The sequence below is a fragment of the Nyctibius grandis genome, chromosome 3 (genome assembly GCF_013368605.1).
Source record: "Nyctibius grandis isolate bNycGra1 chromosome 3, bNycGra1.pri, whole genome shotgun sequence".
NCBI classification, from domain to species: Eukaryota; Metazoa; Chordata; class Aves; order Nyctibiiformes; family Nyctibiidae; genus Nyctibius; species Nyctibius grandis.
In genome coordinates this window covers 45,446,941-45,471,439 of record NC_090660.1, presented here as the reverse complement: position 1 = coordinate 45,471,439, position 24,499 = coordinate 45,446,941, and the positions used below count along the sequence as shown (strand labels likewise).

General features: G+C 42.9%; 1 protein-coding gene across 2 annotated transcripts in view; it reads right to left on the bottom strand.

The window, feature by feature from the left end:
* Positions 1–12,546: 12,546 nt before the first annotated feature.
* Positions 12,547–24,499, bottom strand: part of ZNF516 (zinc finger protein 516) — a 114,821-nt gene continuing 102,868 nt past the window's right edge. The window contains exons 4-6 of one of the 2 annotated variants that reach the window (XM_068396326.1): positions 22,165–22,269; positions 21,190–21,257; positions 12,547–14,613 (exon numbers count right to left, since the gene is read on the bottom strand). In XM_068396326.1, the coding sequence (XP_068252427.1) occupies positions 14,554–14,613; positions 21,190–21,257; positions 22,165–22,269 (233 nt within the window). In that variant the 3' untranslated portion in view covers positions 12,547–14,553. Of the gene's footprint in view, positions 14,614–21,188; positions 21,258–21,543; positions 21,782–22,164; positions 22,270–24,499 lie in introns of those variants that run through there. The other variant, XR_011047815.1, reaches the window with a different exon arrangement.

The following is a 24,499-nucleotide window of genomic DNA, read 5'->3' as shown; positions in this document are numbered from 1 at the left end:
CTACTTTTATGGAAAGCAGCATCAGCTTTTTTCCTCAGCCTACAAGAGACCCAAAACTGATCTGAAACCACCTAACTTATGAATTACTTTCTACCCAGAAACTGACTATATCGTCACTGCTCTTTTTTTTTAAGCTGTGTTATGTTTTATGGACCAAATATTAACTCTGTTAAATTGACAAATTTTCCAAGAGTTTGAAAATTCTAAAAATCTTATGAAAATTGTAACATGATTCGGGCTGTATAGCATGAAAATTAGCACCAGCCTCTCATGGATGGACACTGGCACCAGAGATAGCTCACACCTAGGTTGCACAGGCTGTATGTATGCTTTCTAAACCGCATCCATTCTGAGCTCCAGAGGACGTTCCGTACCACAGCAGCTAGCAATAGTCAGGAAAAAGCCATCAACCCGCCACAGGTCACACTTTCACAGTTCTCCCAGAGCCTGCCTGAAACCAGAAGCTCACCAAAAAGCAACTGATGGGAGCTACACCTCAGCAACAAGGAGACGGGCACAAGCAGAAGCCAACAGCTGGATGAAGCTGTGACCTTCATACCTGCAGGACATCAGTACTTGAGAATTCAGTGCTGCTATGCTCTTTATTGGTATTGGTTATACAATAAGGGTAAGGATGCACTTAACTCCTTCCCTAGGTGGCCCTGAGATGTTGTTTCTTCCAAGTGGAAATCGCTTACTCAAAGTGATCTGTGCATCCATGGCTGTCAGGCTTAACTACTGGCAGTGCACCACATGCTCAGGAGTGAACCCCAAATTTAAAAAGCCTCTATGCCTAGTGCAATATGGAGCAGTCCCTTGACGAAATAAAATTAAGGAACTGTACGTATATCCCTGCAACATCCCAACCAGCTCCCACCGAACGCTCTTCAGAATCGGTTTCCAAAATTTGCAGGTAGCGAGAACGATCAAACGTCAGGAATTGCCTCTCCTCTCGTAACCAAGAGCCGCAATCTTCATGATTATGTGCATGGGGGTCTATAACTGTGTAACAAGGAGGAAGAAAACAAGGGGCTTCTTGATGACTAATTCAAGATGATGGAGACTTCATCTATTAGCCTGAAAAGTAACCACACAAAGGACAAAACCAAAGTCTCCTGTTTTCCTCATCATGACCATCCATTGCAGAGCACAATAATGCTGGGGCAGGTGTGTGGATTTTTACTTCTTTTGTAAGGGTTCAGCTGGCACCTTTCTTAAGCAAGGCAGTTAGCATGAGTAACCAGACACAGTACCATTTCCCCACAATTATTCATTTTTTAAGGACATTCTTCTTGAAACGAAAAGAGAATGAAAATATACGGCATGTGCTCCCAGTCTCAGATTGGGTGTGGAAGAAAATAAAGGCCACACACTGCTATACAATTAGGTCTGTCTTGGAAAGGAATTATACTGATGTTTTTCTAAGCAATGCCAGGTGGTTTATTCACTAAATAATGAGACACTAAATGGATCTAAAGATTCTTGGCAACTGGTAAATGCTTACCTTGGACTCCCTATTCCTCTCTTCAAGAAATGGTTTGCATTTCCCAAGAGTCTTCTTAAGCAGCTCCTCAGCTGTGATTAAAAGCAAATAACAGTGGACTGAAGGTTGGTTAACTTACACTTGTTTAATGATACAGCTCAGGGAACTGCGAGTGCACATCAGGTGTCTCTCATTGATTTAGTAAACAGCTCCAGCCATCGGAAGACCTTGTTTTCAAAGACAGTAATTCTCTTTAAAAAAAAAACAAAGCAAAACTGGTGTAGTTAACTTTTCTCTACTTGATCTCTGCCTAAAATCCTATTTTAAAAAAAGTAAAATTTTAACTACATTATTAGCAAGAGCAACAAAAACATGCAATAATTTTTCCCTATGCTGCAGGAGGAGGGCAGACAACCACAGCAGCGGAGCACTTCTGGGAGCAGGAGGTGGCCGTGCCTTCGCCTGCGGGCAGTGGGCACAGTGAGGGCTGGCGGTGGCCATAGCCCAGCATGGAGGACCAAGGGAGCCAGGCTCCTACCTGTCTCCAAGGCTGAACAAGAAAGGGAAAGGCCGTATCTTAACAGGCTTATGGCAGCCTCCCTGCTCCACATTGACTACAAAGCGAATCTGCTCCATGTGGGTAAGAAGAAGGACTTGAGTGGACTCAGCTCCACTGTCTGCCCAAGCCCAAGCGGCACTTGTGGTGGGGCAGCCAAGGACCTCGAAGCTGATGTCGCAGAAACTCTCAGGGTCATCTTTTGTCTGGGGTCCCAGAGAAGCACCAGCTGAGTCATCCCTCTGACCACTGGGAAACATGATGTTTCGATGACAGCACTCTGTTCCCCCTTATGTCCCCCCACCCCATGCTGCTCTATCTTCAGGAACTGGAAAGAAAGCGCTCTAGCTCCAAACAAAACTGACCTGGGAACAATGCACCTCCTGTATATATACAAAGCAACATAATGAATAAACCTGGGACTGCTGAGGTCAAGCTTAAGTGCAGGCTTCTCTGTTTCCTCTGTTTCTGCAGAGAAGTACCTTACACAGGCTAGGGTGGATGAGGCCTCGCAGGCTGAGGTGGACACCAAGGTCAGGAGAAGCACCAGCACCCAGCGGATAACAGTGGCTGGACATCACTCAGGGGAAAGGATTTGCAGAGATGTACCATTTCATAACCACCAGCAGATAGCAAATCGATTAGCCGATGAATCTTGCTTCCCTTTCTCTTTGCCAATTTAGGGAGCAAAGCACATTATAAAAAAATTAATGATGTAAAAAAAATGCTGTGAATAATTCTTCGCTTATGGTTTCTCCTCCAAATATTTGGTATTTAGGATTAGTATTGCTTTGGCCATCTCTGTCCAAAGATTGCTCCCGTTTCAAGAGATGACTATTCACAGCCAGCGATTCAAAATTTCATTTATGTGAATACAAATTGATATCTATGTAAAATCCTACATCTCAAGTACATCTACTTAAGAGTAATTTTCTAGAATATTCCACAAAACTCTAAACATACTGAACATTGCAAGGCTTCCCAAGAAGAACTAATTACAATGCCCAAATTAATATTTGAAGAAAATCTTGAAGCAATGGCTCTGTTCTCATTTAAATATGTGACTACTCTCTTTATAATGTGCAAAGCATTATAACCATTTATATATGTTCCAAGTGATGTATTACCGAGTTGAACCTAGTTTCCCCTTCTTTTGTTCTGGGTTCATAACCTTGCTGTATTATCTTCCATAACTCTATAGCTTGCTAATGCATAATTCAAGCCTCTCTTATTGACAAAAGGCGGCAGAAAGAAAGAATATTTCAATGCCACTTTCCCACGTAGATAGTATTGCTTTCACTTCAACTGGTATCATTTCCATACTAAAGCCAAATCTTTTAAAGTATATTAAGTATCATTTTCATTGCTTCTTCATAATTGATTCAGTGGGACAACGACACCTGTTTATCTCAATCTTCTGAGACTACTTTATTGCAAGTTTTTTGCTGTTTTCTTTTTTTTTTTAAAAAAAAAAAGATGGGTTTCTTGCCAAAGGAAGAAACTTCACTTAAAACCTTATGAGCTAATGCATGACATCAGCTTCACACTAATCTCTTGATTTAACTAGAGCTTGGCTTCAGGACTGGTGTCACAGTTTCCCCAGATGCATAGGGAGCAGGACCATTTTGCAGTCATCCTGCAGTCCCTGTTTTAACCCCTCTTCTTCACAAAATAACTATGCAAATTGGCATATATCGAGTTTCCACGCATCATTGACTAGAGGTCAAATTTGTCCTCACAGTCAGCCATGCAAGTATGCAAAAATCCCACTGACGTTAATGCAGTTGCTTCAAATACACGCAGGTGGGAAGGAGAATAGAGTTTGCCCTTTTTCCATGCTGGCGAAGGTTGGAGAGAACTCCAAAGGCTTTCAGTCTCTTCTCAGAAACAGCTTGCATCCTTTCAATGGTACAAAAGTGGCATGGACACACAGATAGACAGAATAATTAAAAAAAACAATTAAAGGCTCTATAAAAACAGGGAAGTATCAAACTTTCCACATCATTACCTGGGCAGGTTAAGACTGCCAAGTTCTTGTGCCTCCACAGACCCTCAGCTCCATGTCCTCCTGTTCGAGCATCTTTTGGAAGCATAAAAAGGACATGACATCTTTCTTTATCAATGGCTGTAAGGTAATGAGCAGATACTCTTCCTTTGTACTGGCCCAGTGGAGAGATTGTCACCACGTCCTTTACGCACTCCCTGCTGTCTGTGGCTCAGCATGCCGTACTATGCAAAGAGCTGCGGGGTGAGGCTCTTCCATAGCCTTCCTACACACCTATGCATTTACCTGAGCTGTGTAACCCTGCTCTCTCACATCTAACTCGCCCTGGTAGGCAGCCTAGGCTCTGTCTGAAGCCAGAGTGCCTACAGATCCCACCTGCCCTTGGGGCAAGCAATGTCCACCACCCAGACAGCATTATTTGTTTCACATCTTGGTTGCAGTAAGAGCAGAAGTTCAGGGCATACTGACTGAAACTGAGAGTGCCAGAGCCCATCCCCATGGCAGGTAACACCTTTAGAGCACTGCGTGTGTCCCCTGTGCATGGCACTTTGCCTCTCAAAGTAGCAACTAGTTTGCCTCCCAGGCAGCTTAAAGGCATTCAAGCAGGTAAGGGAGGTGGGCAGAGGGTGAATTTGCCCTCAAGCTCAGAGTCACTTCTGCATGGCAACCTACATGGCAGCTTTCACATCAGAAAACGTCTCTTACTATACAGTGCCCAGCACAGACAGACACCAACCTAAAAGGCCCTTTATAAAATAAAGGAAACTGTAATCTTACAAAGAAAATTATTCTGCCAAAAGTAGTATGAAAAATGAGCAGAGGAGGCCCTACAAGGCGCTTGTACTCCCTGGAGTCACAATTTACCAAACCAACCTCAGTAATAACGTGGCCAAGTCAACATCTAGCTAGGTTTACAGCCTTGGTCCTTCTTCCCATGCCACCTCAGCACTCACCTGTTCCTTGCAAGTTCAAATTCCTGAAGCACTGTAATTCTGGCTACAGTCAAAATAATTTCTCTAAACTTAGGAGCTTGTTTTTCTTCTTCTAAAAACTCTCAAAAGTCTTAATAAAGACTCATTTTCTGCTAAATACTCAGAAAATAGTGATGGAACAACTTGTCCTTGGTGCTGTCTCTAGGCACATCAAGGATAGGGGGATCATTAGGGGCACTCAACATGGCTTCACCAAGGGGAAGTCATGCTTAACCAACTTGATAGCCTTTTATGAGGACATAACCGGGTGGACAGATGATGGTAAAGCTGTGGATGTGGTCTATCTTGATTTCAGTAAAGCATTTGACACGGTCTCCCACAGCATCCTCGCAGCTAAACTGAGGAAGTGTGGTCTGGATGATCGGGTAGTGAGGTGGATTGTGAACTGGCTGAAGGAAAGAAGCCAGAGAGTGGTGGTCAATGGGACAGAGTCCAGTTGGAGGTCTGTGTCTAGCGGAGTCCCTCAAGGGTCGGTACTGGGATCAGTTCTATTCAATATATTCATTAATGACTTGGATGAGGGAATAGAGTGCACTGTCAGCAAGTTCGCTGCTGACACAAAACTGGGAGGAGTGGCTGATACACCGGAAGGCTGCACAGCCATTCAGAGGAACCTAGACAGGCTGGAGAATTGGGCGGGGAGAAACTTAATGAAATATAACAAGGGCAAGTGTAGAGTCCTGCATCTGGGCAAGAACAACGCCATGTATGAGTACAAGTTGGGGACAGACCTGTTGGAGAGCAGCGTAGGGGAAAGGGACCTGGGGGTCCTAGTGGACAGCAGGATGACCATGAGCCAGCAGTGTGCCCTTGTGGCCAAGAAGGCCAATGGCATCCTGGGGTGTATTAGAAGGGGTGTGGTTAGCAGGTTGAGAGGGAGGTTCTCCTCCCCCTCTGCTCGGCCCTGGTGAGGCTGCATCTGGAATATTGTGTCCAGTTCTGGGCCCCTCAGTTCAAGAAGGACAGGGAACTGCTAGAGAGAGTCCAGCGCAGAGCCACGAAGATGATTAAGGGAGTGGAACATCTCCCTTATGAGGAGAGGCTGAGGGAGCTGGGTCTCTTTAGCTTAGAGAAGAGGAGACTGAGGGGTGACCTCATTAATGTTGATAAATATGTAAAGGGCAAGTGTGATGAGGATGGAGCCAGGCTCTTCTCAGTGACATCCCTTGACAGGACAAGGGGCAATGGGTGCAAGCTGGAACACAGGAGGTTCCACATAAATATGAGGAAAAACTTCTTTACGGTGAGGGTGACCGAACACTGGAACAGGCTGCCCAGAGAGGTTGTGGAGTCTCCTTCTCTGGAGACATTCAAAACCCGCCTGGACGCGTTCCTGTGTGATATGGTCTAGGCAATCCTGCTCCGGCAGGGGGATTGGACTAGATGATCTTTCGAGGTCCCTTCCAATCCCTAACATTCTGTGATTCTGTGAAAATAAAACTTGAGAAGCAAAATTCAGGTGGGTTTACTGGTGCCTCCACCTGTGCCTCATTTTAAAGTCACTGTTTATTTAACAGAACCAATGCAAAGGAGAATGAACTCAGTTACCAAATAATTTAATGTCATGCTCTGAAAAAGTGGCAGTTCATGACAGCAACACTGCTGCTGCTTGGACTATTCCTCTTCTACTTGCCTCCCCTTAAAAGACATGTAATTTCTCACATCGTGTGCTGTCAGAGGAGACAAAAACTTAAGTAACTTTGTAGGGAATCCCTTAGATGTTTCTAACCCAGAAAGCACTAAAACTTCCAGGGGTAGTGTGGGAAATGGAGTAGCCCATAAACAGTGTGCTGTGAAGTAAACCATCAGCCTCTCCATCAGCAAGTGAAAAGCCTATGTCATTTCTGACACTTGCTCACTACCTGTCCTTCCCCCCTACCCTCAGCACTGTAACTGGCAAATTGCTTTGTCAAACATCATGTGCAACACTGAGCAAAGAACCAGATCTATAAAATCACACATGAGATTATCTTCAGCAATAACAAATGGTGATTTCACTGGAATTTCCCTTGGGTCTGTTTGGATTTAACCCTAGCGCTGCGGTCAGCCTAGCTCAGGAAGTTCCTACAGGCTTCTTGCAGGGCCCTTCTGCCCATAAATGACCTCTGGCCAAATCCTAGGCAGCCCTTACTTGCAAAGGGCGAACACAGACTTGCAGTGAGCCTTTCCAGAAGTCACTGCCCAGAGTCTCAGTCACTCATCACATGCAGGGTCCTCCAGGGAGGCCTGGAACATCTCCCCCGTTAAAGGGAGTTCAGAGCTGCTGACTCCTGAGCTGCTCTCATTGCATAGTTGGTGCAAAACAAAGAACCCCAAAATACAGATGTGCCAAAGCAGAGATGCCCTCTTCGATGGCAGGGCTTAGACCAGTCCCAATTCCTTTCATGGCTCTGTCCTGGTGGATGTGGCTTATGGGATGTGAGCAAGCAGAGCTTGCCCCTACTTGCTGGCTGTGAGCTGGGTAAGCGAATTGGTCGGGGAAGGGAGCCCAAGGAAGAGCCATGCACACGTCACTGCTGGGGAAGCAGCAAGTGCATGTCCCCCTCACCACCCCAGGGCCAGCCCAGGGCCAGTGGCAGCATGCAGCCTTGCTCTCTCACGGCAGGGATGGTGAGCAACCAGAGACGGAGCACTTGAGCAAACTTCCACGTAATCCCACCTTCCAGTTAGCAAATTTCCACAGATTCGCCACCACAAAGAGCCCCTAGAGCCTGCTGGTAGACCTACCGTTCCTACAGATATAAAATGCGCTTAATACCACATCTGCACCAGGTTTCCTCCAGACTGGCTCTCTATTAATGCAGTCCAGGGATGCACTCTGTCAATATTTGAAAAGAAAAAAAAACTCAGGGAAAAAACAATCATTCCCATATCCACAGCAGGCTTTTGCGTGTTATTGGGAGCACGGCCACACAACTGATTTGCCATTTGACAAGAGAGGCAGGGAGGAAACCTCTGGCAGAGGTGACAGGACTCTCAGCAAGCCCCTAGCGTTGATTTCTTCATGACAGAAACTTTTCCCAGCTGCCTGTTCCCACCACTGCTCTGGAGACGCCACCTCCTCTATGGCACAAGCAACCACCTGCATCTGTGCTCTCTGAGGGAGAAGGAGAAGATGTTCCTCTCGTGTTCCTCATGAAGAAGTTTGGGAAAGCAGTAGCCAGCAAATTAGTTACCATTTAAGTCCATGGTCCTCTGTGGGTGAGCTGGCTGCAGTGACCTCCCACCACTGGGTCCCATCTGGAAGAAGAGACCCAGCGTCCCTGCAGCATCAGCACAACTCTTGTGAAAACTTGCAGTAAAAGCCAGAAATGGTTCAGTTCGCGACCTACCTTTGCCAAGGGAGATCCCTAGCAGAAGCAGGTCTATTGGAGCACCGCTCCAGGACTCTGTGGTCTCAGAAACCACTAGTAGCTCGTCAATAGTCCCAGGCAAGGCCCAACACTGCCCTGTCCCAGAAAAGGAAGTTGAATTCTGGGAGTGAGATGAACTGGAGGGCCAGTGTCCCTTTTATTTTATGACATACCGGAATAAAGAATATTAAGAGAAGTAAATCATTTTTCTCTGCTTAGAAAAAATGTTCTAAGATTGCTGTGGTACTTGGGTTGATGATGATGAAATATGACATGCAGAGGTTTTCACTTACAGAAAGGGAACACGGTACCTCACATTTTCTGAACTCTTGACAAGTAACTCACCTTTGTAGCTAACACTGATGACACAGAAACAAACAAATCAAGCCATCTGTACACATCTTACGTGAACCACAACTTACATTTGAGATACAAAGTATTTCACAAAAGAGATAGCCAAGAATCTGAAGCCATTTTAATAACGGGTATTTTTTCTTAACAGCTTTGAGCATCCCCAGCTCTTCTATCCAACATACTATGAGGCATCTTAAAATATCCTGTGTTAGAGAACGCTATCTGAATGTACCCTCTAGCATCCTCAAAGGATTACTCCAGTTCAGCATCTGCTTAAAACACTATGTCTTCTTGCCTGCCTTGTTTTTTTTATTCCTCTCCTGCTTGGGGCTAATCAGAGTCTGTTTGTTTCTCAAAAAGAGCAATATGCTTTTCAAAACCCCTTGGGTATTGGAAAGATCCTTCAGTCCAGGCTCAACTGCTCATAATTATAGTCCTAACTCTGGTTCATGCATCAGTCAAGAGAATAAAGATCCAAAAAGGCATTCCCCTTATTTTGTGTCAGAACATCATACAGGCTCATGCCACAAAAAAACATTTTTGCAGAATAAGATGATTCACCAAGTTTAAATTATGCCATTATTTTCTATGTTTCCAATCTGTCTCCCCAGAAGTTGCCTTCACATCCCTCCTCCATTTCATCCAAGCCGAAGCCCCTTGCAGTGGGCACAGACCTCTTCTGGTTAGGTTTCAGAGCTTCTGCTCCATCTCCACATCCTTTTGATATCTCTGTTGACTTTGCCCTTTTTGGCAACTTTTCCACTCTTTGGTGATTCTCCTACAAACCTCTTGCTCCACTCCTGGCTTCTCCTTGGTCCTGTCCTCAGCTTTAGCCTTTCTCATACATTCTCTTCTGTCTACTTGAATTTCAGAGGGTCACAACTTAGCACCTTACTGATCTTTCACATTTTCTCAATCTCTTTTTCTTGTGGCCCTGTAGGCAACATCCACCTCAGTACTGAAACCCAGAGAGCTGGGTCACACTCATGCTCTCGATCCCTTTATTCAACCACAACCAATCCCCTGTTCTGTCCCTGCTTCCTACTTGCAACACAACATCCTCTTCTCTCTCTCTCAAGCAAGTGTCCTTCATTTTCACTACTAACAGGAGATCAATTTGGAAATAACACTTGTTTACATCCAGCACATAAGGATTTTTTTCCATCTGTGGTTTGTCCTTTGTCCGCCAGCTTTGGATGACAGGAAATTTTTTCTGGGGTTTAGGGTTGGGTTGTCTTTTTTTTTTTCTCCCAAAAGCAGCACTAATGAACCTGAAGAAAAAAATATAGGTATCACTATAAATAAATTTCTAACAGCTACGGTCTACCTTGAGACAACTAAGGATGTTGACGCATGGTTATAGTGCTTCTCAAGCATGTCAGCATACACACACCTCACAGAAAGCAGTTAATAGGGGAGTACATCTGTGCTGCCACTGATCTGCAAATGTGTTATACCCCTAGCTGCTCCAGAAACAATTGTTTCATGATTTATAATTAATAAAAAACTACAATGGAAGGAATTTATATATATATTAATATACTCGGTTTCATTTTAGTTCCTCTCTAAATATTGGGATCAACCAGGCATTTCTTGCACTATAAGCTCACAGTGAATCCACACGAGTTTGCCTCCAACCATTGGACTGCCCTGAAGTATGGGGTCATGAACCACAGCAAAAGAGAAGGGAGCGAGACAAAGGAAGAGGACTGAGCAATTCAGTCCTGTGCGCATCACTGCTGGCTTAAAAAACACTGGCTTGCAGGGGGAGCGGGAAATTTGATCTGACAGAAAACACAACCTTTCGTACTTTTAACCCAACACATTTTATGTAGCAGGAACCTAATGAAGAACTTACCTCTTGCTTTGTTCCAGGTCTTCTCACAACAGGTTGGTTTTTCAAGAAAACCTTAAATGTGTCCATGAATCCTAGCAATCCTGTTGGGGCTGCTGAGATCTGCTTTAAGTAACTCAGCACAGGAATACAGCAAGGAAGGAGAACAAAATCACACACAGACCTGGTCATGGACCCTTTGAGCATGAAAACCAGTAAATGGGAGAATGCACTCCCACTAGAAGGATGTGATTTCGTAAAATGACTTAAAACATCACACACGCTCTGACACGCTGAGTGTGACAAACACACACATGTGCTCCACGACACTGCACGGTACTGGAAGGTGCCAACATGTTTACAGGGATTACCATGAAACGTGCATGATGTCAACGCCTGGAAATCCCTTCAGTGACAGATTCTTAACTGACAGTCAGTCAACAGCTGAACACTTTTTTTGCACCAACAGAAGATGCTATTTTCCAAAGAATAATTTTCTTAACTAGTTGTTTTCATGTAAGCAGAGTCTTCCATAGGATGGGGGCGGCAATTTACACTAAGGCTTTTCACTAAGGACTTTAAGTGGTTTTGAAATACAAAACTGAAAACTGTTCTGGCTTTCTAATTTGCTTTCCATTTTGCAGTATGTACTGATTTATTCATAGCATTTCTGACAGAAGGAATTAAAAGAATGCAAACAGCACGATGGCAATGTAGTAGCTGATAAGCTCCGTGGAAAAAGTTTCTCCAAGTTCGGCTTTCGGTCAGTGCACAACATTCAGGATACAAAAATACTCTGGCACAGAAGGTCTTTCTTTCACTTCAGGTATAGTAAAAAGGATCTTCTACACTTTAGCTATAACAAACCGCACAAAAAACAGAGAGAGGGAGAGAAAAAAGAGAGAGAGAGAGAGAGAGATGGCAGATACACCGAGAATCTGCAGCATAGATAATCAAACCCTTTATTGTCTAAGTTACATTAGACTTGCAACACCATAAAAACCTGTTAAGAGGAAGAAACAGTAGATTGGTAGAGGTAGTAGAAAGTCCCTGTAACAGTCATAAAAGGGCTTTACAGGAGTGTGTCATGCCAAAAACGTTATCACGTTGCTTAAAAGAGCTGATCAAAACCCACTGACTAAATAAATAACGAACACAACGCATTTTAAATACTATGGCCTAACTAAAGTAACAAATCAATACAATACAACGATGAAGGAAGTAGAAAACATGGGATTCGCTTCTGAAAACAGATGGTCTTTTAAGGTTGGCTTTCCCCCACCCACTCTTATTTCTTGTTTAATTAAGTGAAAATCTCATTTCTGTGCTATACACAGCATATAATTATTTAAACTGATTTCCCCTACTGTTGTTCTTCATGAAGCTAAATTATGATTGTAAACTTTGCTGATTAGTACCCTGGTAATAGCAGTGACAGCACTAGCTTCTCTGTCAAGAGATTCTGGAAGAAAAGCTCCAGAAAGAAGCTTTTGGCTCTAAATATTAACTCAGATTTTCTAGATCAGCTTGCCAAAAAAAAATCAATAAAGAAAAGAAATTACAAATGTGCACTACACTTTCGTGCCATTTTGGGTACAGAAGAGTTTTTAATAACTAAAACACAAACAAACAGGCTAAGCAACTAGCTTTTGTGCATTCCTGAACTGTCACCATTACTTTCACTCATGGAAAACGAGACTCAGAAAAGCAACAAACCAAAGGCAAAACAAACAAACCCCCCCCCCCCCAAAAAAAACCCAAAACAAACAAACAAACAAAACAAAAAAACAAAAAAAACAAAACAAAAAAACCCAAAACAAACAAAAAAAAAAACAAGAAAGCTAGTGCAAACCCAAAATGATAATCATTAAGCAACATGGCAAAATATTTCATTTTTTCTTTTTTCTCTTTTTCTTTTTTTTTTTTTTTTTTTTTTGGTGTACAATGGAATGTGTCTATGCAACCTCCCTCAAAATAACTTCACAGAACAGTCAATTACAGTCACTTATAAGTATTTGCACAGACATTCCTAACTACACCGGGACTTACAGAGAATTCTGGTATACATCTGGTGTAATAACGTAAGAAAAACTAGTTTAAAAAAAATACATAAGAAAGTTAATTTGCATTGTTGCAAGTGTTGTGAAGTAACAAAAACTGTCAAGTAATTTAAAACAAGTAACAAGTAGTATCCAGAGCCAATTACTGACTAGATTTTTTTTAAAAAAGCAACCCCCCTCCCACCACAACTCTTAGAACAGAAAGATCACGCTTTAAGGTTTTTTCTGCTTTTTCTTTTTTTTTTTTTTAAGCAAATCTTTGTGTCAGAAGCCCATTTCTACAAAAACAGCATTATTCCATTATTGTATTAAGTAAACTGTTGCTTTCACTTGTATTAAAGGTTAGCATCATTTCTGTACATGTAAAATTATTGCTTTTTTGAAAAATATATTTAGCATGCTAGGTTTTTTCTTTAATCCATTTCCTGCCTTTACAAAATGTTACAATTTAAAAAAAAACTAGTAAAGCTTTTGCAAAAATTTTCACAGAACATTTTCTTTCAAGGCAGCAGTAACTTTTGATAATGCATAAAATTATATGTGCAAAATCTGAAATTCTCAGAAATATTACCATCACACATAGTGTCACAGCAATAAGAAAAGAAAATATTTATATCTGTGGAATACATTTTTAATTGCTTACACTGCATGGTTTAACAACCTGTTATGTGCCACAACCCCACCTTGAAAACTTGCAGTTAAAGAGTTACTGTAGAAGAGGTATATAAAGCTTTTTTTTTTTTAAATCTTTTTTTCCTAACACCACCAGTGATCACCAAGTACAAGACATGACACATTTATATGAACATTAACCTGCCACCACAAAAGAAGTTCCTCGTCTTTCCAGTGGGCCCAAGGAGGAGCGGTAGCTGGCCTGCTGAACCAAACACAGGAGCGAAGAGTACCTTATGGGCCCAGGGCTGCCTGAACTTGTTCAGTGACACCTTTTCTCTTCTAAACACACAGATCAGCAGCATTAGACAGCTGAGCGTTTTATTATTTCTTTTTTTTTTTTTTTTAAACGCGAAGACTTCCTTTGTGATCAGGTCGAAGAAAGTAGCCCTGTTACAAAAAAAAGGTCCTGAGAGTAAAACACAGAAGCCTGTTTTTTTCTTAGTGTTCGACTAGCTTTTCTTTTCCGAAGCAGAATAGAAGCTTTTCTCTGGAAGTGTTTCAATTTCCATATTCACATACTATTAATGGTGCGCAGTCAAGAGCAAGAGCACTAGAAATGCAAGTGGTCCCCGAACTGTAATGAAATAAACCATTGCAGAATGACGGTCTTTCTCTTTAGTCCCTTTAATCCTTCATCAAGCATTGCTTTCTCAGCACCGAGTACCACCTTTTCCCCACACCCCCCATTCTTCCTCTCTGTTTTGTTTTTTTTTTTTTTAATTTGCTTTTCAGCATGACAGGCAGTGGCAGTTCCATTAATTAATACTTCTCCAGCCCTCAAATCCACTGCTGTTTTTCAAATGTATCAAATAGTCATTGTGAGCATCAGGGAGGTTTTCGTTACAGTGCTTAACTTCTTCATGCTGTCCAAATCACATAAAGTTTAATTTTTCCAGTGTCTCAAACTTCTCTTGATTAATATAGATGCCTTGTGCTGCCACAGTGCTTGCCAACTCCACTGTTTATTATAAAGGAAATAAGGAACCATGGGACTGATTAGTACGTCAGTTTATATATATCTTGTGTAGCATCTTCATTTATTTTAAAATGATTAACAGCGCAGAGGCACCCCCCTCCTCGCAGAGCGCTGGTTTGTGTCTCGCGCAGCGGCCCCGGGCGAGGCGATGGCTGGCAGGGAGGCTGCACTGCAGCCGCCGGGGCACGGGGCAGCTGCGCGGGGGACTGCCGGCGCTGCCCGTCGGGCAGGTGGCCGCTGGCATGGGGGCTCCTCCGCCGGGGCTCTAGGTTCCCTTCCGGAGGGGCAGCGTGTGGGCGACCTCCGCACTGCCGTGGTCTCTCCCCTGCAAGAAGGACAACACAGGGAAAAGCTCATTCTCGCCTCTGCTCCCGCGCACAACCCTCCAGCAAGCCCCGCTGCTGTCCGTTACCCTTTATTAGCATCACATACGTTCATTTCGGCCCACCACATCGGAAGTTTTGGGGGTTTTTTTTAATCACCTCCAGCAGCACAAAGTATGTCAGGCCCATATAAAGTCCCTGATGGACTAGAAGAGCAAGTAATAGAGTCTGATGAAGCAGTGCAGAGAAGGCTGAGAACAAGGAGGGGGAGAAGAGGCCTCCAAAAAGCAGAATTTTGAGCCAGCCGAATGCTAGATCAGCGTTTGAAAAAGGCTGAAGTTTGAGGACACAGAGGCAGCTAAAAGAAGAAAAACAATTCTTGTGCAGGTCTGTCAAATGCTAAGGCAGCTTCCCCCCACCCCTCCTTGTCATCTTCCTTTTATTTTTTAGCCAATTTTCATGAATAATTACCATATTGAAAAAAATAGCAGGGATATTCTAAAATCAAGTCAAATTAAAGATAACATCATGAATAAGTGGGATCCTGCAGCTTCCAAGAAAAGCTTTAAAATGACATTTAGAACATCACTGTCGGAACAATGCAGTTTACAATCCTGATCCTAAAACAACATGGCAAGATTAATCTTACATAAATGCATTATCCTTAAGCTAAAGTCTTGATGAAGTGAAACAGACCATTTTAAATTAATGCAACATAAAATACAGCACCCGTGTAAAATCCAAGCAAGTTCAAGCTGTGCCTATGGCAGCCCTCGAAATAGCTGAAGAAAGCCCAGCTCTGGTTGACATAATGTATTAAGTACATCTCTTTTGTTAATAGATTTAGAAAATTCCTAATTAAACCTGGCCAGAGATTCACGACATTTACCAGTCAAAAGTTTGGTTTAAGTCAGAAAGATTTGCAACAAAATTAAAGAAAAAAAAAGCTGCTGTACAGACAGCAGTATATTTGAAATGTAGGAAACAGTAACTGCATGAAAGATGTGATAAAACTTCCTTAGTTGGATGCTGAATTTCCTGCAGTAAACCAAGAAAGATGCTTTACATTTTTGCGCAGCTGCATCATGCCTGAGAGACAGAGCCACAATTCCAGGAGGAGGCATTCATCATTAAAACATCTCCTATCAAACGGGCTCTACGTACACGGGGGAGCGCGGCAGGGTTTCACTGAGCCGGGGAAGGAGGGAAGGGGATGGCAGGCGTCTCGCCCCAGTTTCCCTGGGTAAAAACTGAAAAAAGGGGTGTAATGAGGGGTGCTTTTTTGGGATGGATAGCCTGCAGGGTGCTGGGTGGCAGAGGCATGCCCTATGGGTCCGGGTACCACCCACCCATGGACCGTGAAAGGGGTAATCCATCCATCCGTCGATCCTCCCACCAGGCAGGGAGGCGCAGAGGGGCCCTGGGCAGTGGGTGGGTGGGTGTGCCGGACCCCTCTGATGCACAGCTGTGCTCCCAGTTTCACTGGGAAATGGCACCTGAGCTTCACGCGTGCCAAAACCCACTCAGTGCCTCAACCCCTTGTACTCGTGCCGGCCAGAATCGGGCAAGCCCGATTCTGAACCAGCTGATACATGGCTGGATTGAATCCTTCCTGAAGTGAAATGTTTACAGTTTTAAAAAGGAGGCTTTCTTTGCTTTCAGCATTTTAACGGAGAAAAACAGCAGATCTTTTTTTAAGTGAAACCTATAGCTTCCATGCCAAAAAGCTGCTTTCATACCAACTTCTAGGGCTTTTAACCAGTTACCAGGAAAAAATCAGTTTATGTGCATGTTCATATATTGGAGACAGATTATCGCATGACATTGAAATAAATTGCAATGATCAGTTTGGAGCGCAGATACCGCTCCAGTTTGCTGGCAAGGGAGAGTGTTGGGAGAAGAAGTACAGCTGCTAATCCTGTCTATAACGCTCATAAACTAATGGACATACAGTACGTGCATATTACTCAGATGCCGGTACAGCAGCCTCCACGATTCCTTGATTGTTTGCATTATAATCTCCATATGTATGAACGAGACAAATTACGTTGCCATTTATTTGTTCATTATCTATTATTTTGATTAATGGAATTCTTGTTCTCAGAATAACTATTTAAAAATAACATTTGCAATAATGAGGACTGAACTATTAATCATGATCTTCAGCAGAAACTCTGCAAGGAACTGGGGCAAGACATTTCATACGAACAAGTGTCATAAATAGGACTGCTAACAGACAGTGCTAAAATTTCAAATGCAAAAACACCCCACCCAAACTCAGAACTCAGAAATCAATGGTTTAAATAACTTTTTGATCTTTTTTTTTTCTGCTCCTCCACTTCTCTCCAAAGTTGCTTTAGGACAAGCAGGGCTGTGGTATTACTGGACTATAAAAACATTAGAGGTAACAGATGCCCCCAGCCTTTCCCCCAAGCTCCCTTACAATATATACCCATATCTATACACACACACACATATGTAGTGTTTTCTTGATGGTTCTTTCCAATCTATCCCCCAAATTATGACTATTCACATCTATGCTCTCTCAAATATTGAACACGGCAAGAAATACTTCAAAATACTTATGGCAGAGAAAATTAAGGCTTATGGACTCCTTAATGAAGGTAGTTTACCCCTGTCACACAGGACCTACTGTGCACCTCTCTTCTCAGTGAATGAGGCCCACAAACTGTGGTGTCCACAGCTCTTTCACAGAAAAGGACCATCACTGCCTTCTGGCACAGGGAAAGCTTCAGCCACAGATATCCATGATACCAACAGTTCATTTTTTTTTTTTCTGGGCTGTAGCTTTTAATTATTTTTCTGTGAGTAAAAGGATATTTTTCTAAAGAAGGCAAAGGTTGGAGTTTTAGGGGTTTTGCTTGTTTCATTCACACAAAAGGCAGAGAACTTTGTGTCTCTGGCTTCAGCACTGCAAGTATACATACTCTCAATTAGACAGAACTCTTCCTCGTTGCTAACTAGTAAATCACGCGTTTTGAAAACCCAGTTACTTGTCCCTTAAAATTTTTAGAGCATACTGTTTGACACACCACTGATTGATAGAAGATAAACTGTATTCCTACAGCAAGCCAAGTTTTTATATGTTTTTAAAAATGCAGCAGCACAAGTTAAATGCAAGGCATGTGTATTAGAAATTGCTACTACTGCTGTCACCATTTTGCAAAAGCAGGCTAGAGACTGGCTCCTGTGCCACTGAATGCACTTGAGAATTTGGCTTCTGGCTGCAATGCTGCAGCATCAGGCAGTGCTTCTGAAATGACCCCATGCTTTAGGAGAGCCTTGCTTTGAGAGCTGCAGCGGCTTCGAGATACGTGCGGTTGCAGGGACCCTTCCGAAGGGGAGCCAGCTTTTGTCTTGCCATGTATAAGCAACTGGAGCGCGCTCCCCGTATTCATGCCTACGAAATCAGGTCTTTGGATGCTGCTTAGTGTATTCCAAATTAAGATACATATACATTGTGGACAAGCAAGCTTAATTATGGATATATTGGGATATTTAGCATTTAGAAAAATATTCAGAATATTCAGTATGTTTAATATGGCAGCATTTCAAGAGAATCTACAAGACTTTGCACAGATTGTATTGACTCAGGGTATGTAATGAGCAGTTTTTGTCCTTTAGACAAAGAAGAGTAGGAAATATTCCAGAGTTCACGGGAAATTCATTTGATGTAACAATGTCCTTCTTAGTTTTTTTAAAGCATTCAGGTAGAAGTAAGAAACCACAGTACATAATGTTATGAAGGAAATTAACATCTTATTTCCTACGTTTTGTTTTTATTTCATTAGCGCTGATAACAAAGCATGAAACACAGCCCAGTGCTAATATTACCAGAACTGGGTGTGTATGGTCTTCTTTACATGCCCTTATAGGCGGCCTGCTTTTCAGTGATGCTGAACACCTGCATCTCCTGTTGGTAGTACACTACTCTAAGGTAGGTTTCCTATTTAGACACCTAAATATAGATTTCGCTGGCTCATTTTTGAAAAAGCCTGGCTGTAGACCCTATTTTTAACATGCGGAATTAGAATTATTCTCTGAGAAAACCGCTATATAATGTAGCACTGTTGTAAGCTACTACGCTGGGGGATTTTAAAAAGCCCTACCTAACATTCTTTCATGAAGGAAACCTTTAGAGATGATCTTCTGGTTGACTACTGAAGGGACTGAGGGAACTGTGAAATACTAATGTTAATATTTTTACTCTTTAGCAGACTACTCAGGGGAAGATATTTTACCTGTGAGGAGAAAACATTACATAAAGTGAATCATTTCCACTTAACATTAAAAAAACCTCTTTCATTCTCAGCTACTGTATGTGGTAACTATTGTTTCTTGCTCGGAGCATGTGCATGGCACTTCTGTACCTTGAACTGACTTCACACTGTAAACTCTCATGAATAGATCTGTCCCCAATTAAGAAAAGAAATGAAGACATTAAGTGACAATGTTTACGTGGGAAATCATAATGCTACCAGAATGCTGCAGGCATTGTTCTCAGTGCAAGCTCGCTTCTGCGCTTCTAAAGGCCCTACAGCTGCAGGTAGAAATGAGTGTATTCCCTCTCTAATGCCCAGGGACTGTGCAGGTGGAGTCTTCTAGGGGAGCACAAAGTTTGCTCACAACGAGAACAAGCAAAACAGCAGACAACTGAATAATCCTAACCCACACAGATGCTGACAAACTGAGACAAAGGCTGATACTGAGAAGCAAACAAGACAAAAGAAAGGGAACTATCTCCTGGAGAAGTGATCATACCGCAGCTTCTGCGGAAGAAATACTGACTGGTAATAGACAAAGTGATTCATGACACTAACCCCTACTCACTATTCTGCTGTATTGAGAAATGCTGTAATTTAATCAAATACTTTGAAGACAGATTGACACAGACTGAGACTGCAAGAACAAACTACATTTGCCGTGGAAGAAGTTAGTCAATAAATTCTGGCATGGCAGTAGTTTACAAAGACAAGATAATGAGTAAATTTATTGTGTGGTAATATAACCCGAATTGCAAAAAGAGTCCAGATGTGGACTGAGCTGCCACATCTCTTTTGGGATAGTTAAGGTCATTTCAGAATTTTTTTGGAAATGCATTTCCACCTTTGACCTTACATTGTCTTTTAGAGGAAAAAAGCCCAGATGCCTTTAGAATCCGATCTCAACTACACATGAGATAAAACCATGAGCATGGAAAGATGAAAGAGCATTTTAAAGATGTTTAGGTTTACTAAATCTACATTACTAAACTGATGAGAGCCAAAGACTAGTTGCGCTACTTTGCAGAGCTGCAGTGTTTCACTCTGTCACATACTTCTACTGAGAGGTATATCCTGCACAATTTTATTAGATAAGCATCACAAGGAGACCACTCCATCTAGTTCTCCAACTATAGCATAACTTTGCTGCTACTGTCCCACAAAAGCAAAGCAAACATTGCCCACAACAACAACTACTGAAGTGCCATGCCATCTTGAAGACTTTATGAGGAGAGTTGTTGGCCACTCCTACAGCCTGATGGCAACTCAGATACTCCCATGGCAGTGGCTGGGTTCCCCACAGAGCCTTTGGGACAGAAAGATGCAAGTGCAACAGAGAAGGTGCAGAGATTCTCCATGAAGGGTGCAGCATATGAACTACGTGATGTGGTGGTGCCCAGTGAGGATGCTTACTGAGCAAGTAGAAACCAACTCCTAAACTTCACGAAGGCAGGACTGCCATGGAGATGCGTTGTCTAAGCATGGCTGAAACCATCTGCAACTGTTTAGTAAGAGACAGGAGGACAGGAAAAGTGCTGTAGTCAAAATTAAACTAAAAACGTGGATGAAAGGAAAAGTGAGTGTTGCTGGACGCAGTTCACAATGAAAGAAAACTGCCCATGAGAAGGTGTGCCCTGAAGCCCACCTGCCAAGCTGGAAGATGGAGGGCGAAGGTCCAGGTTATGACATTGGTCTCCAAAGACGTAAGATACACGAAAAAAATTCAGTTTAATGGTTTTCTATGTAACAGCTTTGTCATGTATAATTCAGAGTGCTGAGAAGTGTTTGTTAAGACAGGAAACTCTGTATACTAGAAACAGCAAAGCACACCGCCACACAGAGTCCACAGAAACTGGAGGATGAGTGCCTTTCAGAGGCCAGATACTGGATATCAGGGTACGAATACTCCAGAAAAATACAGACTAACTGTTAATTGTATTGTTGCAGCAGAAAACATGTTAGTTGTAAATGCAAATTATTTCTAGGAATTCTTTACGTAATATCTCACTATTACATATCACTGCACATTACAGAGTTACCTATCCCACCCAGTCCCCTGTAAGCCAGTAACATGTTTATTTAAACACTACCTACCTGCTATACAATTAACTGACTCTCTATATAACAGACTTTGATAAAACGCTTAAAAAATTTAAGAGCTAAAAATCAAGCAACACCGTTATTATTTATACATGTTATAAAACAGTCAGCGCTTTAGTGATGAGTATCAATGAGTGCAACTTTTTCCCAGCTACCACATTAAAAACCAAACATCCAATTAATTGTAAAACATACTTGTTTTGGGGCATCTGCGGAGGTGGTGTGAACTTCAGTACCTCGGAGTCCATTAGACTTAAATACCACTGTGGGAACAAGGGGGCTTGTTAACAGATGAACACTCAAGCTTCGTTAGTGTGTATACATTATTTGAGACCATTACAGATTAACCACGTTCAAAAAAAGACACCAGCTACTAGCCTGTGGCCGGAAAATACCAATTTACCGTAACACTTACTGTAAGAGAGTGTGCTAATGGCAGCCTAGGGCCACTGCCCTTTTTAATTCAGACTTTGGCGCTGAAGAAAGCAATCACTGACAACATTAATTATCAGTGTATGTGTAAAGGGACCCTCTTCTTGCATTACTTACCATTTGGCCTCTGTCACTTTGCATCAGACTGGCTTATGTATGCATCATTCACACTTTTCAGGAGGAACCTGCTAGTCTCACTGCGTCGTGCAATGCTCAGGAGGTCTCTCGACACCGGTGGCTTTAGCCTCCTCCAGCCTCAACCACATATCGTGCCAGGTTAAAAACGGATGGTAGGGATTTCCCATTTTAGGGCTGACTGGTCTGCGGAAAAATCTCGTTTCCCACAAAAATGTTCCTGTCAACAGCAACGATGAGGCAAAACAAAGCCTTATGTTGTGCTGAAAGGGGTACTTTGATTTCAATTTGTGCTGGTGGCAACAGAATTCATTAGCATATTCATTTCCGAGTACCCTACTCTCTAATTAAAATAAAACATTTGCAAACAGACTTATCTTAAATGCATTGCAATTTTATGGTGTTCAGCCGGGGATCAGGTAAGCAATATCGGGAGGACAAGAGCAATAGTCATAAAAATAAAAAACCTGTCTATTAGATTTAGGTACCGGAATTACTTTGGTTAGCATGGTATGTGAAATGTAATTCTTGGCATTTTGTTAGCCAGATCCGAAAGCAGGCAAGCGGGAAAGGGAGAAAGCAAGAGCGAGCGTGAAAAGGTACCTGCGTGGGACCTCTGATGAGTCCTGAGGTGACTGGGCTGGGTAAAGCATTTTCCACATTCTCTGCAGACACAGTCTCCTTGGCGTGTTTGTGTCCTGAGCATCCCTGTGGGAGGGAGGGAGGGAGGACAGAGGGAGGAGGGTGTTGGGGGGGAGAGGAGAAAGGAAAGTTGAGAAGAAAACATTATGCCAGAAGAAAACATCATGCCAGAAGAAAACATCATTAGTATGTCTAATGTGTCATTATGTGAGGCTACCTTCAGGCCCTGGATGACAACTGTCAGCCTTCATCTAGGCACTGGCTGACAAGCCAGGCACACACAGGACTGCAAGAATGCATAAATTACATTGAATTAAAAAATGCTCCCCATGATGTGCCCGCACCAGGACTGGCATGTCAGGTGTATGCTTTTCAGAGCAGCTGGATCCACTTCTCAGCCATCACCCAGCTTTGTCAAGCAGTACATCAGGCAAATCAAAGTGACTCCAGCGTGGCTGAGACAAGTCACATGGATAATAGGAAGTGAGTAGGACCAGAGCCTGACTGTCCCCCCCGGGCGGCAATACCTCAGAGACAAATGCAGAGTGAGCAGAGCCATCACAGACTGATCAAACCTTTCGCCCCTGCCTACCTGCCTGCCGGTGCTGCTTTGACCCCGGACCTCTGAGGCACAGACGAAAGACATCTGTGAATGAAAGTGTCATTCCGGACATTTTGAGCTGGTAGCAGCACAGCAGCCTTCCCCCAGCCCTGGGTAAACATGTTTTCTAGGCCATTAGCATTTGCAGAAAACCGCTCAAACCTCTCCTTTTTCTCCAAAGGTCAGTTTACAGCATCTGACTTAAAGGGCTGGTCTTCGTCTTTTTGTTGCTGATCAAAAAAGACACATTTGACTTTTATTGGGCTTTTTTATTATTTAAAAAAAAAATGTTTGAACATTATCTTTTCTATTTTGGTAAAATGCCCTCCTTGGAAGGAAAGAGTTGACGTTTCCGTTTGCCACTGGAATACTTTGGCTTTTAAAGAAATTCTCAGGGGGTTGTCAGCGGAAGTGAAGTTTCAGCTTTTCTTTCATTCCACCTCCCCCCCATTACAGCATTTAAAAAGAATAAAATTGTGAACAAGAAAGTGGCAATAAACTCCCCCCCACCACCAACTGAAAAATCAACTGCAGGATGCCAGCAGGCTCATCCGAAATACAGATGCTGTACCTGAAAATGAATGGAAAAGAAGACAGGCTGCCATTTACTCTGCTGGTACAGCACCAAGTGTCTTACGATGGTTTTTACCACAGCACATACTAAAAAGAAATGTCTGGCTGCAAAAAAAAAACCAACCCGCTCGCAAATTGTTTTCTTTTTTTATAACAGCACCTCCTGCAGATGGCAGCAGTGTCTGTGTAATGTAGCTGAACACACTCGCTCCCAACAATTAAGTTCCTCACAATCAAATACAAAATCATGATTTAGGGGCAAATCCAGACCATGTATACCCCCACAATACACACTTTTTTTTAAAAAAAAAAAGCAAATAAAAGCACATAAACTTCAATGAGAGCTTCACCGTACTAGAATGAGACAGATTTGCCTTGTAAGGCAGTCAAGATTAAAGCAGATTTTCTGGTCTGTTACTAACCTTTTCCTCTCACTGGCCAGAACTACAGCTGCAAGCTCGAAAGCAAAGCTGAGCAAAGCGTGTTGAGAGACCAGACACGGCCTTTGCTGGACCACTGTGCTGGCCACCAGGCAGGCAGGGACAGCCAGAGCAGGGCTCTGCTACCAGTAGAGTGGCTCCTGTGGAGCCCAGGAGACCTGGGTTCCTCAGGTGGTTTTCTGCCATCTCTGGAAAGACATCTAATCTCTCTGTCCCCAAATCTCCCTCTGTAAAAGGTGAATACGCTTGTCTCAGCAGCCATTACAGGCCCGATCCGACAGCCTTCACAGAAGCACTGCTCCCACTTGAGTCGTGCATGAGGGAAGGCTGAGGATGCTGTTGTAAGACAGGGTATCCCATACAAACGCCGAAGGTGACTGGGTTAGGGCTTTCATCTAACCCCTCCCTGGCACTCACTTTATGGGAGTTATTTAAAAAGCAGGTGGGAAAAATGGATTGCTTCCAGGTATATTTGCCATTGTTGCATTTCCTAAGGAGCACCATAAGGCTTTTGATAGCTCAGAGCTTTGAGCGATGGGCATCATTGCTTCAAGACAATACCCCTGTGAGTCATCACTCAGGTTATCCTATAGGTGAACAAAAGAGGGTGGATGACTACAGGTGTTAGCCAATTAAGGCAAATGAATGTGACTATCTGAATGGGAGCTCCTGTGAAACCGAT